This window comes from Myodes glareolus, chromosome 1 (genome assembly GCF_982192425.1).
Source record: "Myodes glareolus chromosome 1, mMyoGla1.1, whole genome shotgun sequence".
NCBI lineage: Eukaryota > Metazoa > Chordata > Mammalia > Rodentia > Cricetidae > Myodes > Myodes glareolus.
In genome coordinates, this window is record NC_142026.1 from 75,808,479 (window position 1) to 75,823,686 (window position 15,208).

The 15,208-nt window shown below is 36.1% G+C and overlaps 1 protein-coding gene across 3 annotated transcripts in view; it reads right to left on the reverse strand.

The window, feature by feature from the left end:
• Nucleotides 1–356: 356 nt before the first annotated feature.
• Nucleotides 357–15,208, reverse strand: part of LOC125411768 (vomeronasal type-2 receptor 116-like) — a 46,814-nt gene continuing 31,962 nt past the window's right edge. The window contains exons 5-7 of one of the 3 annotated variants that reach the window (XM_085678757.2): nt 13,680–13,803; nt 7,844–8,573; nt 357–408 (exon numbers count right to left, since the gene is read on the reverse strand). In XM_085678757.2, coding sequence (XP_085534883.2) covers nt 357–408; nt 7,844–8,573; nt 13,680–13,803 — 906 coding nt within the window. Of the gene's footprint in view, nt 409–7,818; nt 8,724–13,679; nt 13,804–15,208 lie in introns of those variants that run through there. The other 2 variants (XM_085678658.2, XM_085678699.2) reach the window with 2 other exon arrangements.

A 15,208-nucleotide genomic window follows, 5' to 3' on the forward strand; every position in this document is an offset into this window, starting at 1 on the left:
TTTCTATCTCTTGTATTCTGTTGTTTATGATTGTCTCTATCATCTCTGTTCATTTACCTTGATTTTCCATATCCTGCCGACCCTTGGTTTGTGTTTTCGTCATTGCCTCCATTTCAGTTTTCAAGTCTTGACCTGTTTCCATTATCTGTTTGATTGTTTTTTCTCGGTTTCCTTGGGTATTTTGTAGGGATTTATTCATTTCTTCAAACTTTTTGTTATTCTTCTCATCCATTTCTTTAAGGGAGTTTTCACCTCTTGTTTAAGGGACTCTATCACTTTCATAATGTCAATTTTTTCTATTCCTTCTGGATTAGTGTGTTCAAGTCTTTCTGTTGTATGTTTGCTGGGTCCTAGTGTTACCACGTTGTTTTTTTTTTCAGATTATTAGAGGAATTCTTGCATTGGTGCCTACCCATCTCTTCCATCAAATGTTCTCCAATGGATCTTGTAGTACAGGATTAGGACCCCTTGCTGGCTAGGGACCTCAAAGAAAAGATGTCTATCTTGTTCCCTGCAGCCTTGGTGAAACGAAGGAGCTCCTGTCCAGTTGTACTCACCACCTTGTCCCAGGCCCAAACCAGGCTGAGCTGGGGGGTCTTTATGGCCACAAAGAAAGTAAAGGGTGCCTGGGTACAAGCTGGGATGGGATAGAAATAGTGGGGCAGTAGCCGGGGGGAGAAGCCCCTGCAGAATGACTAGAAAGTTAAGGAGGTTGAGGAATCCACTGTTACATTTTGAGTTTGTAAAAATCTGTATTTCTGGAGTATATTCCGGTAACATAATGACTCAATTCATGTTAATGACATCATTGAATTCTTCCAGGGTGCAGAGAAGTCCATTTTGTGCAAATAAATCTTTTGAGGCTTTAATTTCAATTCCAATATGTGTAAGAGAAGTATGAATCCATCAATCTTATCTGTTTAATTTCATCATTGATTTTAATAGCTAATGAATTGTATGGTGCCTATTTTTTTCATCTTTTTGTATCAAGAATATTTTTAAGCAATGTTATCTCCCTTTACATAGCTATTTTCATTGCAACTCCCTTTAATCATTCTAATCCACCCTTCCCTGATAGGCCCCCAATTAATATCCAGAATGCGTAAGGTTTCCCAAGGTGAGTCAATAAAAGTGCATATATGGTCCTATGTTGATCCTATGTAGGTTTCCTCACAATCAGTCCAGAGTCAGTGAGTTCTCAATAGCTTAGGTCATCTCTTTCTGTGAGTATCAACATTACAGATCATACCACTTTGCTTTATCTTAATTCCTCTCTCTCATGGATTGGTCTTCAAAAGCTTGGCCCAGTGCTTTATTGTAGATCTCTGTATCTGCTTCTATTTGTTGCTGGATGAAGGTTCTATGATTACAATGAAGGAAGTCATCAATCTGATTAAAGAGGAAGGACAGTTTAGGTATCCTCTGCACTATTGTTTACAAACTTTACTGGGATTATCCTTGTAAATTCTTGAGAATTTTCCTGGTGCCCTCTTTCACCCTAGCCCTTTGCAGACTCCCTCAATCAAGATATCACTTTTCTTGTTGTCCCTCACTACTGTTCCCCCTTCTTGAGCATCCTGTTCCCTCATATTTCCTCTTCCCTCTCTTTCTCTCTTCTCCCACCCTTTGAACCCTTCTTCCATATTCCCAAAATTTTCAGGAGATCTTGTCTGTTTTCCAATTCCAGGAGGATCCATGTATGTCTCTTAGGGTTCTCCTTGCTACCTAGCTTCTCTGGGATCATGGGCTATAGACTTGTCATTCTTTGATTTACATCTAATATTCACTAATGTGTGAATATATACCATGGTTATCTATCTAGGTCTAGGTTAAGTCACTCAGAATGTTTCTTTTCTAATTCCATCCATTTGAATACAAATTTCATGATTTCATTCTTTTTAGTGATGAGTAATACTACTTTTATAAATATACCATATTTTTTAAAATCTATTCTTCAGTTTGGGAGCACCTAGGTTGGTTGCAGGTTCTGGGTATTACAAATAATGCTGCTATGAACACAGTTGAGAAAATGTTCTTGTGGTATGAGTATGCATCTTTTGGGTATATTTCCAAGTGTGATATTGCTGGGTCTTGAGGAAGACTGACTCCCAGATTTTCCCAAACCACAACAATGTTTTCCAAAGTCATTATCCAAGATTGTACTCCCACAGGTAATGGTGAAGTGTTCCCCTTACTCTGAATCCTCTCTAACATAAGCTCTCTTTGGTGTTTTTGATCTTAGCCATTCTGTTTTGCGTAAGATGTTATCTCAGAATCATTTCATTTTGCATTTTCCTGACATCTGAAGATGCTGAGCAATTCCTTATTTGTGCTTTGGCTATTTGCAACTCTTATGTTGATTATTCTCTCTTTAGATCTCTACCCCATTTTATTAGATTATTTTATAATTTGATGTCTAGTTTATTGAGTTTTTAACATATTTTAGAGATCTGTCCTCTTCAATATGGATCTGGGAAAGATATTTTCCTATTCAGTACACTACCATTTTGTCTTAGTGACTGTGTCTTGCTGATAGTTTCAGGCAGCTCCATTTAATAATTGGTGTACTCAATGTCTATGGTACTGGGGTTATATTTAGGAATTGGTCTCTTATGCCCATAAGCTCATGGATACTTCCCACTGTAGGCTGTGTGTCTTGAGATGGGGCATTGTACATGGCTCTCAGAGGAGAAGTGTGCTCTGCCAAGCTACACTGGGTGAGGCAAGCAGGCAGTACTATATTTCCCCTATCAATGTCACCTCTTAAGTTTTTCAGAAGGGTTTATCATTTTAAGAAGCACTCCTTGACAGTAAAGATTTACAAACATGCAAGAGGACAGAATCAGACATAAAAGACCTCTAAATGAGTTATAGGGTTGGATAAAATGTACATAAGCTTGCAAAAAAAGAAGAAAAAGAGTACAGAGAGTTATAAAAAGAAGTAAATTTTGTTTAAAAAGATAAGGTCTTTAAAGAGATAGAGTACAGACAGTCATAGATTAAAAGAGTAAGTATAATAGAATAAATATTAAGAAGTAATAGAGTAAATATAAGCTATACACAGAAAACCTAGATTTTGTATGCATATATATATATATATATATATATATATATATATATATATATATAATTTCTGTGAAGGAGCTAAGCACAAACAGATATTTTAATGTACAGGGTGCTAAGCAAAACCAACGTAAAGCTATCTTGACTTTATAAGGATATGATGCTTTGGAAAAGAGGTTCTTCTTTTGTTTCTACAGAGGATGAGAACCTGTGGATTTTTTTAGAGACAAATATGGTTTCATACACCATGAGCCCCTGAAAAGTCACCATGAAAATTACTTTGCCTAACTGATGACTGAGAAGACATAGCACACAGGATATACCATGGAAAACCTGATTAACAGCACACCCAATCAGCAGGAGCAGTATGGAGAAAACTATGCCAATATTCTCAAATATTGTCTATAAATCTATATGAATAATTTGCATTGGTATGTATCTTGATTTATTGATACAAATTTAAGATCAATTTTGTTATATGTATATTTCTGCTCTTGATTAAGGTATTATGTGTGTGTAGCTCATTTAAAAATGTAATGTATGATTTAAAAAATATATGTTAATAGATAATCATCTATAATAGTCCAGCTTGTAGTCATGTTAGTTAGATTTTCTAGATCTATAGAGATAAATTTTAGTTAGATAAGAATTCTTCAAATCTTTAGAGAACTTTAGAATATGGCATTAAATGTTCTAATAATGTAGAAATTCTCATGACATGAGACACATCTGCTCATGGCAGCACCAATCTACTTCAAGAGAAAAATGGGCATTGAAGAGGCTACTTATAAAGTCAATCAGCCATTTGTGCAAAAAATGATCTTGCTTAGGACTGCAAATTGGACATGCAGAACCCACAGAGAAATGACTGCTGAACTTGCCTAAAACGAGATAATCCTTCATGGTTCCTGCTTCATGAAAGAGTCTGCTAGACATTCTGCAGGACACAGAAAAATATGACTGAAAAACTGCCAATATATGCAGAACTGGCTTTGAACTTTCCTGCATCATAAAAAAAACTGTTGGATACTATGGGCCTGTAGGCTGAAGATGAGTGCCCCAACTGTAAAGAAGAACTTTGGGAGACTGTCCAGGCAGCGAGATGTCTCTGTCAATTCTAGAATGCTCACTAATGAACATAGATGCAAAAATACTCAGTAAAATACTTGCAAACCAAATCCATGAGTCCATCAAAAAGTCATTCCTATAATCAAGCTGGATTCATCCAAGGGATGCAGGTATGGTTCAACATAACAAAGACATCTATAGTGTAATCTACAATATAAACAAACTAAAAGAATAAAAACCAAATGATCATCTCATTGAATTCTGAAAAAGCATTCAACAGAATTGAACATTAACTAAGGATAAAGGTTTTGGAGAGATAAGGGATAAATGAACATATATAAACATTAAAAGAAAAAGATAGAGGAATTCAAGAGCTAAAATCAAATCAACTGGAAGAAAACTTAAAGCAATTCCACTAAAATAAAGAATGAGACCAGGCTTTCCACTATCTGTATATCTATTCAACATAGTACTAATATTTCTAGCAAGAGCAATAAGACATCAAAAGATTAAAGGGATTCAAATTAGAAAGGAAAAAGTCAAACTCTCACTATTTGCAAATGATATGGTAGTATACATTAGTGATGCCAAAATCTCTACCAGGGAACTCCTACAGTTGGTAAAAACCTTCAATAATGTGCCAGGATACACAATCACCTCAAAAAATTAGTACCTCTTCAATATTCGAATGATAAAATGGCTGAGAAAGAAATGAAAACAACATCACCATTTACAATACCCACAAATAACATAAAATATCTTAGGGTAAAAATAACCAAACAAGAGAAAGATGTGTATGACAAGGACTTTAATTCTTTGAAGGAGAAATTTGTCAAAGATATGAGCAAATCAAAAGATTTCCAGTGCATTTGGATATGTAAGGACAAAATAGTAAAAAATGGCATTCCTATCAAAAACACTCAACAAATTCAATGCAATCCTCATCAAAATCCTAGCACAAATCTTCCCAAACCTTGGAGAACAGTATTCAACTTCGTATGGGAAAACAAAAACCTCATAACAACCAAGACCGTCTTCTACAATAAAGGAACTTCTGGAGGCATTCCCATCCCTGACATCAAGCTTTATTATAGAGCTACAGTAATACAAACTGCTTGGTATTGGCATAACAACAGACAGGTCAATCAATGGAATTGAAGCAAAGATCCTAACATTATCCCAAATACCTATGAACACCTGATTTTGACAAAGAAGCTAAAATTATACAATGGAAAAAAGTGTTGGAAGAAGAGTGAGGCTAACTTTTGGTTCCTGGCTGCCCTGTTAACTTAAACCCAAAATAATCACACAGAAACTTCATTAATTAAATCATTGCTTGGCCCATTAGCTCTATCTTCTTATTGGCTGTCTCTTATATTAATTTAACACATTCTATTTATAAGTATATCACCACCTGGCTGTATCTTATTGGTAAAGTTACTAGCAATTATCTCTAGTAGCTCCAGACCTTTTATCTATCATCCTCATAAAGCTATATTTGAAATCATTTTCTTCCCTACTTCTGGGTTAGCATGATGAAGTCTTTTTGTAATACTCAGTTCTGGTGTTACCATGTTGTTTTTTAGGTTTTTGGAGAAAGTCTTGTATTGGTCCCAGTAGTGTCTTTGTATATTGTTCAGTCCTTGGTGTAGCTGTCTTTGTCTTTGGGAACTTTTCTGTTCTACTCTGTACTATTGCTCTCTGTGTCTCAGCTAGCCACTGACTTATCTCTGGGTCCCGCTCTCTTATTCCTCTCTGTACAATCACAGTTTGTGCTTCAAGGTTCTTCTATTGGTCCTCTCTGTGTAGTAGCAGACTGTGTTTCAGAGTTCCATTGAGGTTGTGGTTGGGTGATAGGAAGGTTTGGGGGTATAGTGAAACTTGTAGGATTCATGGTCTAATGGATAGTTTGGGGTGTTGAAGCAGACGACCCGCAAGAACCTTGACTGCTGGCTGGCTAGAGAAGCTGACACAAGTACTGGAGGAAAATTGTTTGTTTTTCAATGAAAGATAGAAAGTGGGTGGGTAAGATAACATAAAGGGGTTATGGAGAGGGGTATGGAAGAATAAAGGAATAAAGGCTGGAGAAGCCATAATCAGGGGATATTATGTGAAAAAAAATTTTAATGAAGGAAAATAAAACCAGCGTTTCATTTCAGTATTTTTCAAAATTCTATTTTAAGAACATTATCTTTTAATACAATCTTTACTCTCAATAAGGTAAGGAGAAGAACATGTTTTATTATGTAGAGCTAACAAAGCGCATTATAGGAGAGTCTGTGGTCTGTGTCTCTATGCACAAAGATCATAGTAAGACAAACAAATGAGAAAACAACCTCATGTAACAGACAAAACCATGTGGTCATCACACTAACTTTGCATCTTCATGGAACCTCTATTAAAGTATTTCAGTTTTATGAATTAAGTTTGTCAAAGTCTAAAGATAACCCCTGATGGATATCTATATGTTTAAGTATATCTAGATAAATATATATCTTTCATCTTTTCTTCTGTGCTTTAAAAAGTAAGAATAGTACAGCAATGAATTCAGTATATTTAATCAAAGATATACAATATTCAGTTTCATATTTTTCTATTAAAAACAACAAATGAGAAATATACATTAAAATTCTCTACTAAAATAATGTAATCAATAGAAAATAATTGTGTGGATATTTTATACATTGTTCTTTACTTTTTCATTTACAATATAAGCATGTATTCTTTAATTGCATCATATTTAAATTCTTGTATTAATTTTCATTGGTATTACTTATCTATAAATAAAATATTCATAAAATTAAAAAATTAATTTAATTTCAATTAGGTGTGTGTGTGCTTTTTGAGTGTGTTATTATGTGCACATCTGAATGGAGGTGTTCTTGGAAGCCAGAGAGAGCAATGCTATCATTGGAGCTATTATTATTGGAAAGTGTGAACTCCAAGTTCTGAGTAATGGTAAGTGAACTCATCTCCTTGGAAAAAACATAAATGATGCCTGGCAATGGTTGCACATGCCTTTAATCCCAGCACTTGGAAAACAGAGGCAGGCAGATCTCTTTGAGTTTGAGGCCAGCCTGGGCCATGGGAACTAGTTCCAGTACAGGTTCCAAAGCTACAAAGAAACCCTGTCTCAAAAAAACATAAATAAAAAGGATAAAACATACATGACTTTAAATGCTGAGACAACTTTCCATCTTTTTCAAAATTCTTTATATTTATTTATGAAACTCTTTTTTTCTCTCTCTCCTAAATTCTACTCGTCTTACTCCCAGGATGCAACAGGATTCTCTTTTATTTCCATAAAAGAGGGCAAATTTGTTTACCATCTGAAAGTTTTATTTCAATCCACTATAAGATTTCTCTGTTTTCATTTGCATTCAAAGTCATACATTCACTCAGATATCAGTAGAGTTACTTAGAGTTTATGTCAAATCTTAGTGTGCAACTGTGAAAGAAAGGAAAACATCCCCTATATGCTAATGTTCAAGAACTGGATCTTATAAAGTAAGGGGCTGTGTAGATGATTATGGATCACAGTGTACAGAAAAGTAGAACATATGACAATGCTGTACCTCATTGTTAAATGATGAGAATCATTAACCAATCATACAGTTTGCATTGTATTGTATTTGGTGGTTCTGTACCAATACTGTAGTTGTCAGTTAAAATTTATGAAACGTGTGTTCAGGAAGATGTTTTCTCCCTTAACTTTTGAAGAGAATTTCTCTCTGGTCTTACCAAAATTATGTAACACTTGGGGATAAAAATGCATCCTAATAGGCCTGCACTGGAAGCCAAGATGGACAAGACCTCTACAACCACCATTATCTTGCCCTTGGTGCTATGGTAGACAGGGAGAAAGGTGATCCAGATGCTGCAAAACAACAGCATGCTGAAGGTTAGCAACTTGGCTTCATTGAATGTGTCAGGGAGATTCCTGGCCAAGAAAGCAACAATGAAGCTCCCTAATGCAAGGGAGCCATGATAGCCAAGGACACAGTAGAATGCAGTAACTGAACCCTTGTTGCACACAATGATGATTTGACCATGCTCAGAGTACACATCTTTGTCAATAAAAGGAGGAGAAAATGTCAACCAGATTGTACAGAGAATAATTTGGATGAGCATACAGATCACAATGATGTAGTTGGGTACACCAGAAACCAGAAAATACCTCATCCTTCTTCCAGGGGTTGTAACTTTGAAAGCAAGCACCACAGTCACTGTTTTAGCCAACACAGTGGAAACAGCCACAGTGAATACAACTCCAAATGTGATTTGTTGCAGAACGCAGGTAGCTGAGTTGGGATGCCCAATGAAAAGCAAGGGACACAGGAAACAGAAGATGAGTGAAATTAGCAAGATGTAGCTGAGATTCTGGTTGTTGGCCTTCACAATAGGCGTGTCATGATGCTTCACAAATATCCCAAGAACCACAGCTGTGAATGCAGAGAAGAATAAGGCCATTAAGGTAAGAACCATCCCTAAGGTGTCTTTGTAGTTCAGAAAGACCACAGATTTTTGAATACACAGGTTCTGCTCTCTGTTTGCATACTCGTTCTCCGGACACCTCACACATTTATCCACATCTGCTGGAGACAGAAAAGCATGATTAGTCCAATGCACAACTTCTGACATTTATTGACAGAATATTTCAATTAAGTATGTTGAATTTCATTTTGATATTTGCATTATCAGTGATGATGTAGTTGAGAAAAACTGCTGCATAGCAATACTTTCATTTCATAATACTCATTCATTATCATTATGGGAAAAGAAATAAAACAATATGTTGTTAATTTTGCTATTTGTGTTGATGACACCAGTTTTTATGTTATCAGAAAGCACATATATTTTTAGTCCTTTCTGAATGCTACGATGAATTGACTGAAAGTAGTGAGTTGACAGAGATTAAAATAATTAACATTGTATTGTGCAGAGTATATTTTAATATAATTACAGAGATGCCTGTTGTCTTTCTGTCTCTTTTATGAATGCATTCCCTGATGTAGATAGAGAATGTGTCTTCTACTGGGATAAGTTATGTGATACATTTTCTGGTATGAACTGACCTGCCCAAACACTCTGACATAGAAGGAACAGGAAACAGAATCTGTAGGGACCCTTGGGGTCTGCATACAACATACTAAGATCATGTTCTCTACCAAAAAAGATTGATTTGTCTAATAAGACATGGGTAGGGGAAAAGAGTCAAAGACAAGAGATAGAAAATTGATAGGGATAAGTCAAGAAGAGAGGAGGGAAGGGGTTTTGGTCAGGGAGAACCAAGCACAGCCTCTAGTTAGAGGAGACAGGTGTGACCTGGATGAAAATAGAAGTTTATGAAGGTACAAGAGGACTCCCCCCCCATAGGACAAATAATTTAGTTTGATTGGGAAAGTTAATTAGTACAGTCATAAGACACTATTTGCTAGCTGGACATCAATACATTGATAGCTGGATGTTGATAGTGAGCCTTGGGAGGAATACATGACCAAATAAGGTTTTAGATCTAAGGGGCTAATTTTATGAATATACTAGCCATGTTAGTGTTTCTGTTGATGTGAGAGAAACCATGACCACAGTTAGTCTTACAAAAAAAACCCATTCAATTGAGTGTCCTATAGATTGGAGGCTAGGTGCGTTATTATCATCCTGGAACATGCTGGCATAAAGACAGACATGGTGCTGGAGAGGGAGCTGAGTATTTTATATCTTTGATCCACAGGCAACAGGAAGTAAATGGTCTCACTGTGAATAGCCTAAACATATAAAACATCAAAATCTCCCTCTTCTATGACACGTTTCCTTCAATAAGACCACACCTACACCAAGAAGACAATATCTCTAAAATGGCCAATTACAAACACTGTTTAAGCTACTGTTCAAATAGCTTAAATGTTCTAAGCAAAGCAAAGGGAATGGGAATGGGGCAAGACTTGCTAGAGTCATGTTTTCCATTCTCAGGCTGGCAAAATTCCCTTCATAATGAATAAGTTAAATGTGTGTGTGCATGTAAAAGTAACAATAAAGCCCATATATTAGAGTTATTTATATGAAGGAAGGAGGAAAATGAGTATGAGAGAAGAAAGGTATCTAAATATAATTTTTATATTTTAAAAAGAAAAATATAATTAAATAAAATAATGTTTTCAGTTGTGTCCTCATCAAGCAGTAGGGATACTTTATCCTTAAGCTGTATAAGGCACAGTAACTCTATCCTAAAGGTAGAAACCTCTGTACATACTTAATATTAAGAAGCCCTCCCTCTTGGTTCCGTCAAGTTTGGGAACAAACAAATACCTTCCTGCTTAATAACAATTTCTTCAAGACCAAGATTCTGTAAGTGTACTCTGGTTTGAGTAGATATTGGTATAACAGCATGAGTATGAAAACAGAAGTTTGTTCGTGCAAGAGAGATAGCACAGAAGGTTTGCTTTGAAGACTAGTACTGCATTCATAAATTGTAATCTCCTACCTGAAAAATTAAGGAAATGTGATTCCAATTGTTTTTACCATTGGATAATTGCAAAGAGTGATGATGTCCTTCTAGATTTTAAACATTTTTTATGAAAAAATGTATTTATGAAAGCATATAATTATTTAATTTGTTTAAGGGGCTCAGAATTTATCCACGTTATATAGAGAATATACTGTTCTTCCACAATACCTGAGTTCAATTCCCAGCATCCTTGTTTTGTGTCTCATAATTATATGTAATTCTAACTACAGGGGCATTGTATGCCTCTCACATGCACCTGCAATTGTGTATGCATAACCACCCATCTCATATATATACACATATTGGAAGAATTAATAAAATATTTTTGTTTAGCTTTTGTTGTATTTTTACTGTAATTTTACCCTTCATTCTTATATATCTTTATATTTAAGACAATTTATCTGCAGATTGTTTAATTAATTTGGAGTATGCTCTATTAGCAGGTGAATAGAGATCTGAACACAATCCTAATGAGTTGGCAACCACTTCCTACCACATGGGTCCAGGGATGAGCTCAGCATCAGCTTTTTTAGCAAGAGATTTAACTTGTGAGTCATCTTACCACATATAAATACCCTTTGTAAACTTTCATTATATAGAATGACAGGCAATAGGGAAGAAAACTAACTATTTGCCATTTTACGTAAATAGCTTTAAACAATCTTTTAACTGATGTGAGCTGTGTAGGAGACAGCACCATTTGGGTAATTGTGGCTAGTTGCTTTCACAGGAAACAATTGAAATCCTCTACACTTTGATATTACTAAGTGTGTGATGTATGTAAAAATGATTATTATAAGACTCCCTATTTTCCACATCATGTGTTAATACTTGTTTCCCATCCATAGATTGCAAATCACATTGATCTTTGAAAAAAGTATTATTGGTTATTGCTTGAAATCTTCTGTCTAGTAAATAACAGTCATTGAAAAATTTACATGTAATGATTTCCTCTCCTCATTAATCTTATAGAGTAGTTGAGTTTGGTTCCCAAGATCCAGAAAATAGTGTTTAATGACTCTGTTGTCCTTGTATCTTCTCCATTAACTTCTTCTAATACACGTGGCTATAAAATTATATATGGCATATACAGACATGAAAATTGAAAGAAAATAAAAATTAGTAAAGATTCATGACTGGAATAAAATCTATGTTGATCACTTGTGTACAATTTGTTCACAATGTTGTATGACTGTTAAAACTGTTCCTGAGAAAAGGTCAGCTAACATAGACTTCAATGAATCAAAAATGTATGTTATGGCATGAAGCTCAATTAATAAAAACCCAACGTCAGAAACTGGGCTTCAACCTTAAGATCTGAAATGCAAAACAACCAGCCACTGGCTTTTACTTCAACCTCAGTACAGAATAGCAATATTGCCTCCTGGAATCTCAGAAAGAGACTATGTCTAAGAGCTGTCTCCTCCCCTGCCCAAATTTTTTATATTCCCCTCTAGGTGTGGGAATAAAGGCATGCATCACTGGGATAAAGGCAACCACCACCCTATTTCTATGTCAACTATGGTGGCTATTGAGATTAAAAGGTTTTTTTTCTCCATAATCTTCATTATAAGGCTGACCATTGAAACTGTTTTTCTCTGAGATATTCAGGCAGTCCATATTTATTAAAGTACAATTAAAATGCCTCTACATTTTCCCCTTTTCCCATAAACAATAATAAAAAGAAAATCATAAGTAATAAGTACAATGACTATTACAATATAAACAAGGAAGAAATATATCTACAATATTGAGTACATTTGCATTTGACATATTGAGTAAAAATATTTGGTATGCAGCCTGTCTTGGTGAGTCCAAAGGCTTATATCTAATTTATTTTCTATCAATGACTTACTTATGACACAAAGAAAGTAAACTCCATGTGGAGGAGTTTCTTCAATGCCCATTAGTTTCTCTGAAGTAGATTGATCTGCTCTATCATCCCAAACATTTGGTAATACTAATTTTTAAGGACTAGAAATTTGCTTTATATTGTTAAATGAACTGTATAGGTACAATACCTTGAAGAAGATTCAAAATGCATGTACAATATGTTTTAATAAAATTAACCAAAGGCTCTCATTTCCTTTGGAAACAAAAGTAAAACCTCTTCTACAAAGTAACATATCTTTTGACTTAAATTTTGAAGGTTGGATCAATCCATCAGCATCAATAATCAAATGTCTTTTAGCAGCTGTTGTACCTTCCTCAGAAATCAAACAATTCAAAGACATCACAATAGCATACAGTATCCAGATTCCCTGTGTATTTCGGATCTTTACATGAAAGTTAAAGCAAGACAGATGGGAGCTGGGAGCTTTAATTTTTCTCCTGAAGCCAGGTGGCTAGATTTGGGTCCAGCTCCTAAAACTAGAATTTCTGACCTCTCTGTGGCCTGGGCTGGTGAATAAAAACCCTAAGCAAATGTCATTTTCATGAATTGGTATATCAAAAAGTTGAATGTCAAATGAAACATGATTAACAAAAATTCAGGGATCCGAAATTGAGGTTCAACCTGAAGATCTGAAAAGCAAAGCAGTGAGACACTGGCTCTTACATCAACCTCAGTCCAAAATGGCTATCCTTCCTCTCAGGATCTCAAGAAGAGACTGTCTGAGAGCTGTCTCATATTCTTCTTTAGGGCTGGGACTAAAGGCATGTACCAATGGGATTAAAGGTATGCATCCCCAATTTCTTTATCAACTAGGGTAGTTACTGGGATTAAATGTGCATGTCATTGTGACTACTGGGATTAAAGGTGCATGTTACCATAATGTGGTCTGTATTGTTGACCAGTGGGACTGTTTTACTCTCAGATCTTCAGGCAGTTTTTATCTATTAAAATACAATTGAAATGCCAGTTCAATGGTATAAGAAGTTACTTAAAGTTACCTTGTTTATAATTACAGTCCTATAAAAACTAATTTAGAAAAGTGATATATTTTATTTCTTCAGTTTTTATGGACCATTTGATCACCTCAGATTGATTGACAGAAGATGATGTATGTGATGTGAAGGATTTATCTCAATAGCAAACACTCACTCGTCTCATTAGAAACTTCATTTTGTGGGCAGGGGCTGCAATCAAAACAGCAGGCTCCCATTCCCTCCTGTGAGAATTTCCTGAATCCAGGACCACAATCAGCACTGCACACAGAGGGCGGCATCTGTGAAAAAGCAGACACATGCTAGTGTCAGGAGATTCACCTACTCCTTAACTGTATTTTATTATCATGTTGATATGCCAAAAAGCTAATTTTATATACACCGAAGGAGTAATCAGATTAAATTTAAGATATTTTATAATACCAGGCATACATATGCATGGAAACAAACTGATGTAAATTTGAGTAGCTTCTCATACCTTGAAATTAAGAAGGAAGAATGGGTTGTTTGATATGGACAAACACTATAGAACTTGCAAAGTAGTTTTTTCCTTAATTTTCATCAACTCGACACAAAGTACATTAATAAGCTAGAGGGAACCTTAACTAGAATATTTCTTTCCATTGAAAAAGCCTGCTGTCAAATTATTTTATTTATGGGTAATTGATGTTGGACCGCCGTGTTCACTGTGGGCAGTCCTTTCCCTAGGCAGGGCTCGGTGAGAATTCAGAGAAAGCCAGGAAGCTATGTTCCTTCATAATCTATGACTTAGTTGCAGTCTCCATATGCCTGCCTGCCTTGTCATTTCTTTGCTGTAATTCATGATCTCAACCAAACGCCCCCTCGATATAATTTTGGTCAGTATTTAATCACAACAACATCACAAAAAGCAAAGATGAGTCCTAATGTTTGTGAGGTCCTTGGCTCAGGGAGACTTCCTGCTCCATAACAGAGGTGATCAATCCAGAGGCATGAATGTTTTCCTGCCTGCCGGATCATCCAGAACGGAGTACAAGGCCCTTTTCCTGCTGGCCGGATAGTCCAGAACGGAGTACAGGGCCCCTCTAGCTCCTGCTGAAGAGGCTTCTTTGTTCCACACGACCCTGCTCCTGTCCTGAGGAGATTCATTTAGAGGGGTAAGTGTGTGCCTGTCTGGCAGGCTGGTTTGAGAACTGAGTACAGGGCCCCTACAACTCCTACTGCAGGGGCTTCATTATTTCACAATATGCTGCCTCCCCCAAGCCTGCCCTAATGTCTGTGAGGTTCTTGGCCAGGTCCTGCACTGAGGATATACATTCAGAGGGCACTCCTTTCCATCTGCCGGGTCCTTAGATACATCAGCACAGCCAGCTCCAGTGCTGAGAGGTCCTAGGAGAGGGCAGACCAAGAAAAGCTCCCAAGTACACAGGCAGTCACAGCAAAGATTGGACCAAGATGCCAAGACTTTCCTGGCTGCATTTGAAGGAAAGAGGAGCAGGAGCAAAAGCAAGAATACCTCCAAAAACCTGAAAAGCAATACAACATCAGAATCCTGTGAACATGGAATAGGAAGACTTGAACACCCTATTACAGAAGAGATAGAAGAAATCAACTTTAAACGTAGCATTATGAAAATAATAGAGGCCCTTAAACAGGATGTGAAAAACTCCCTTAAAGAAATGGATGAGATGAATAACAAAAAGTTAG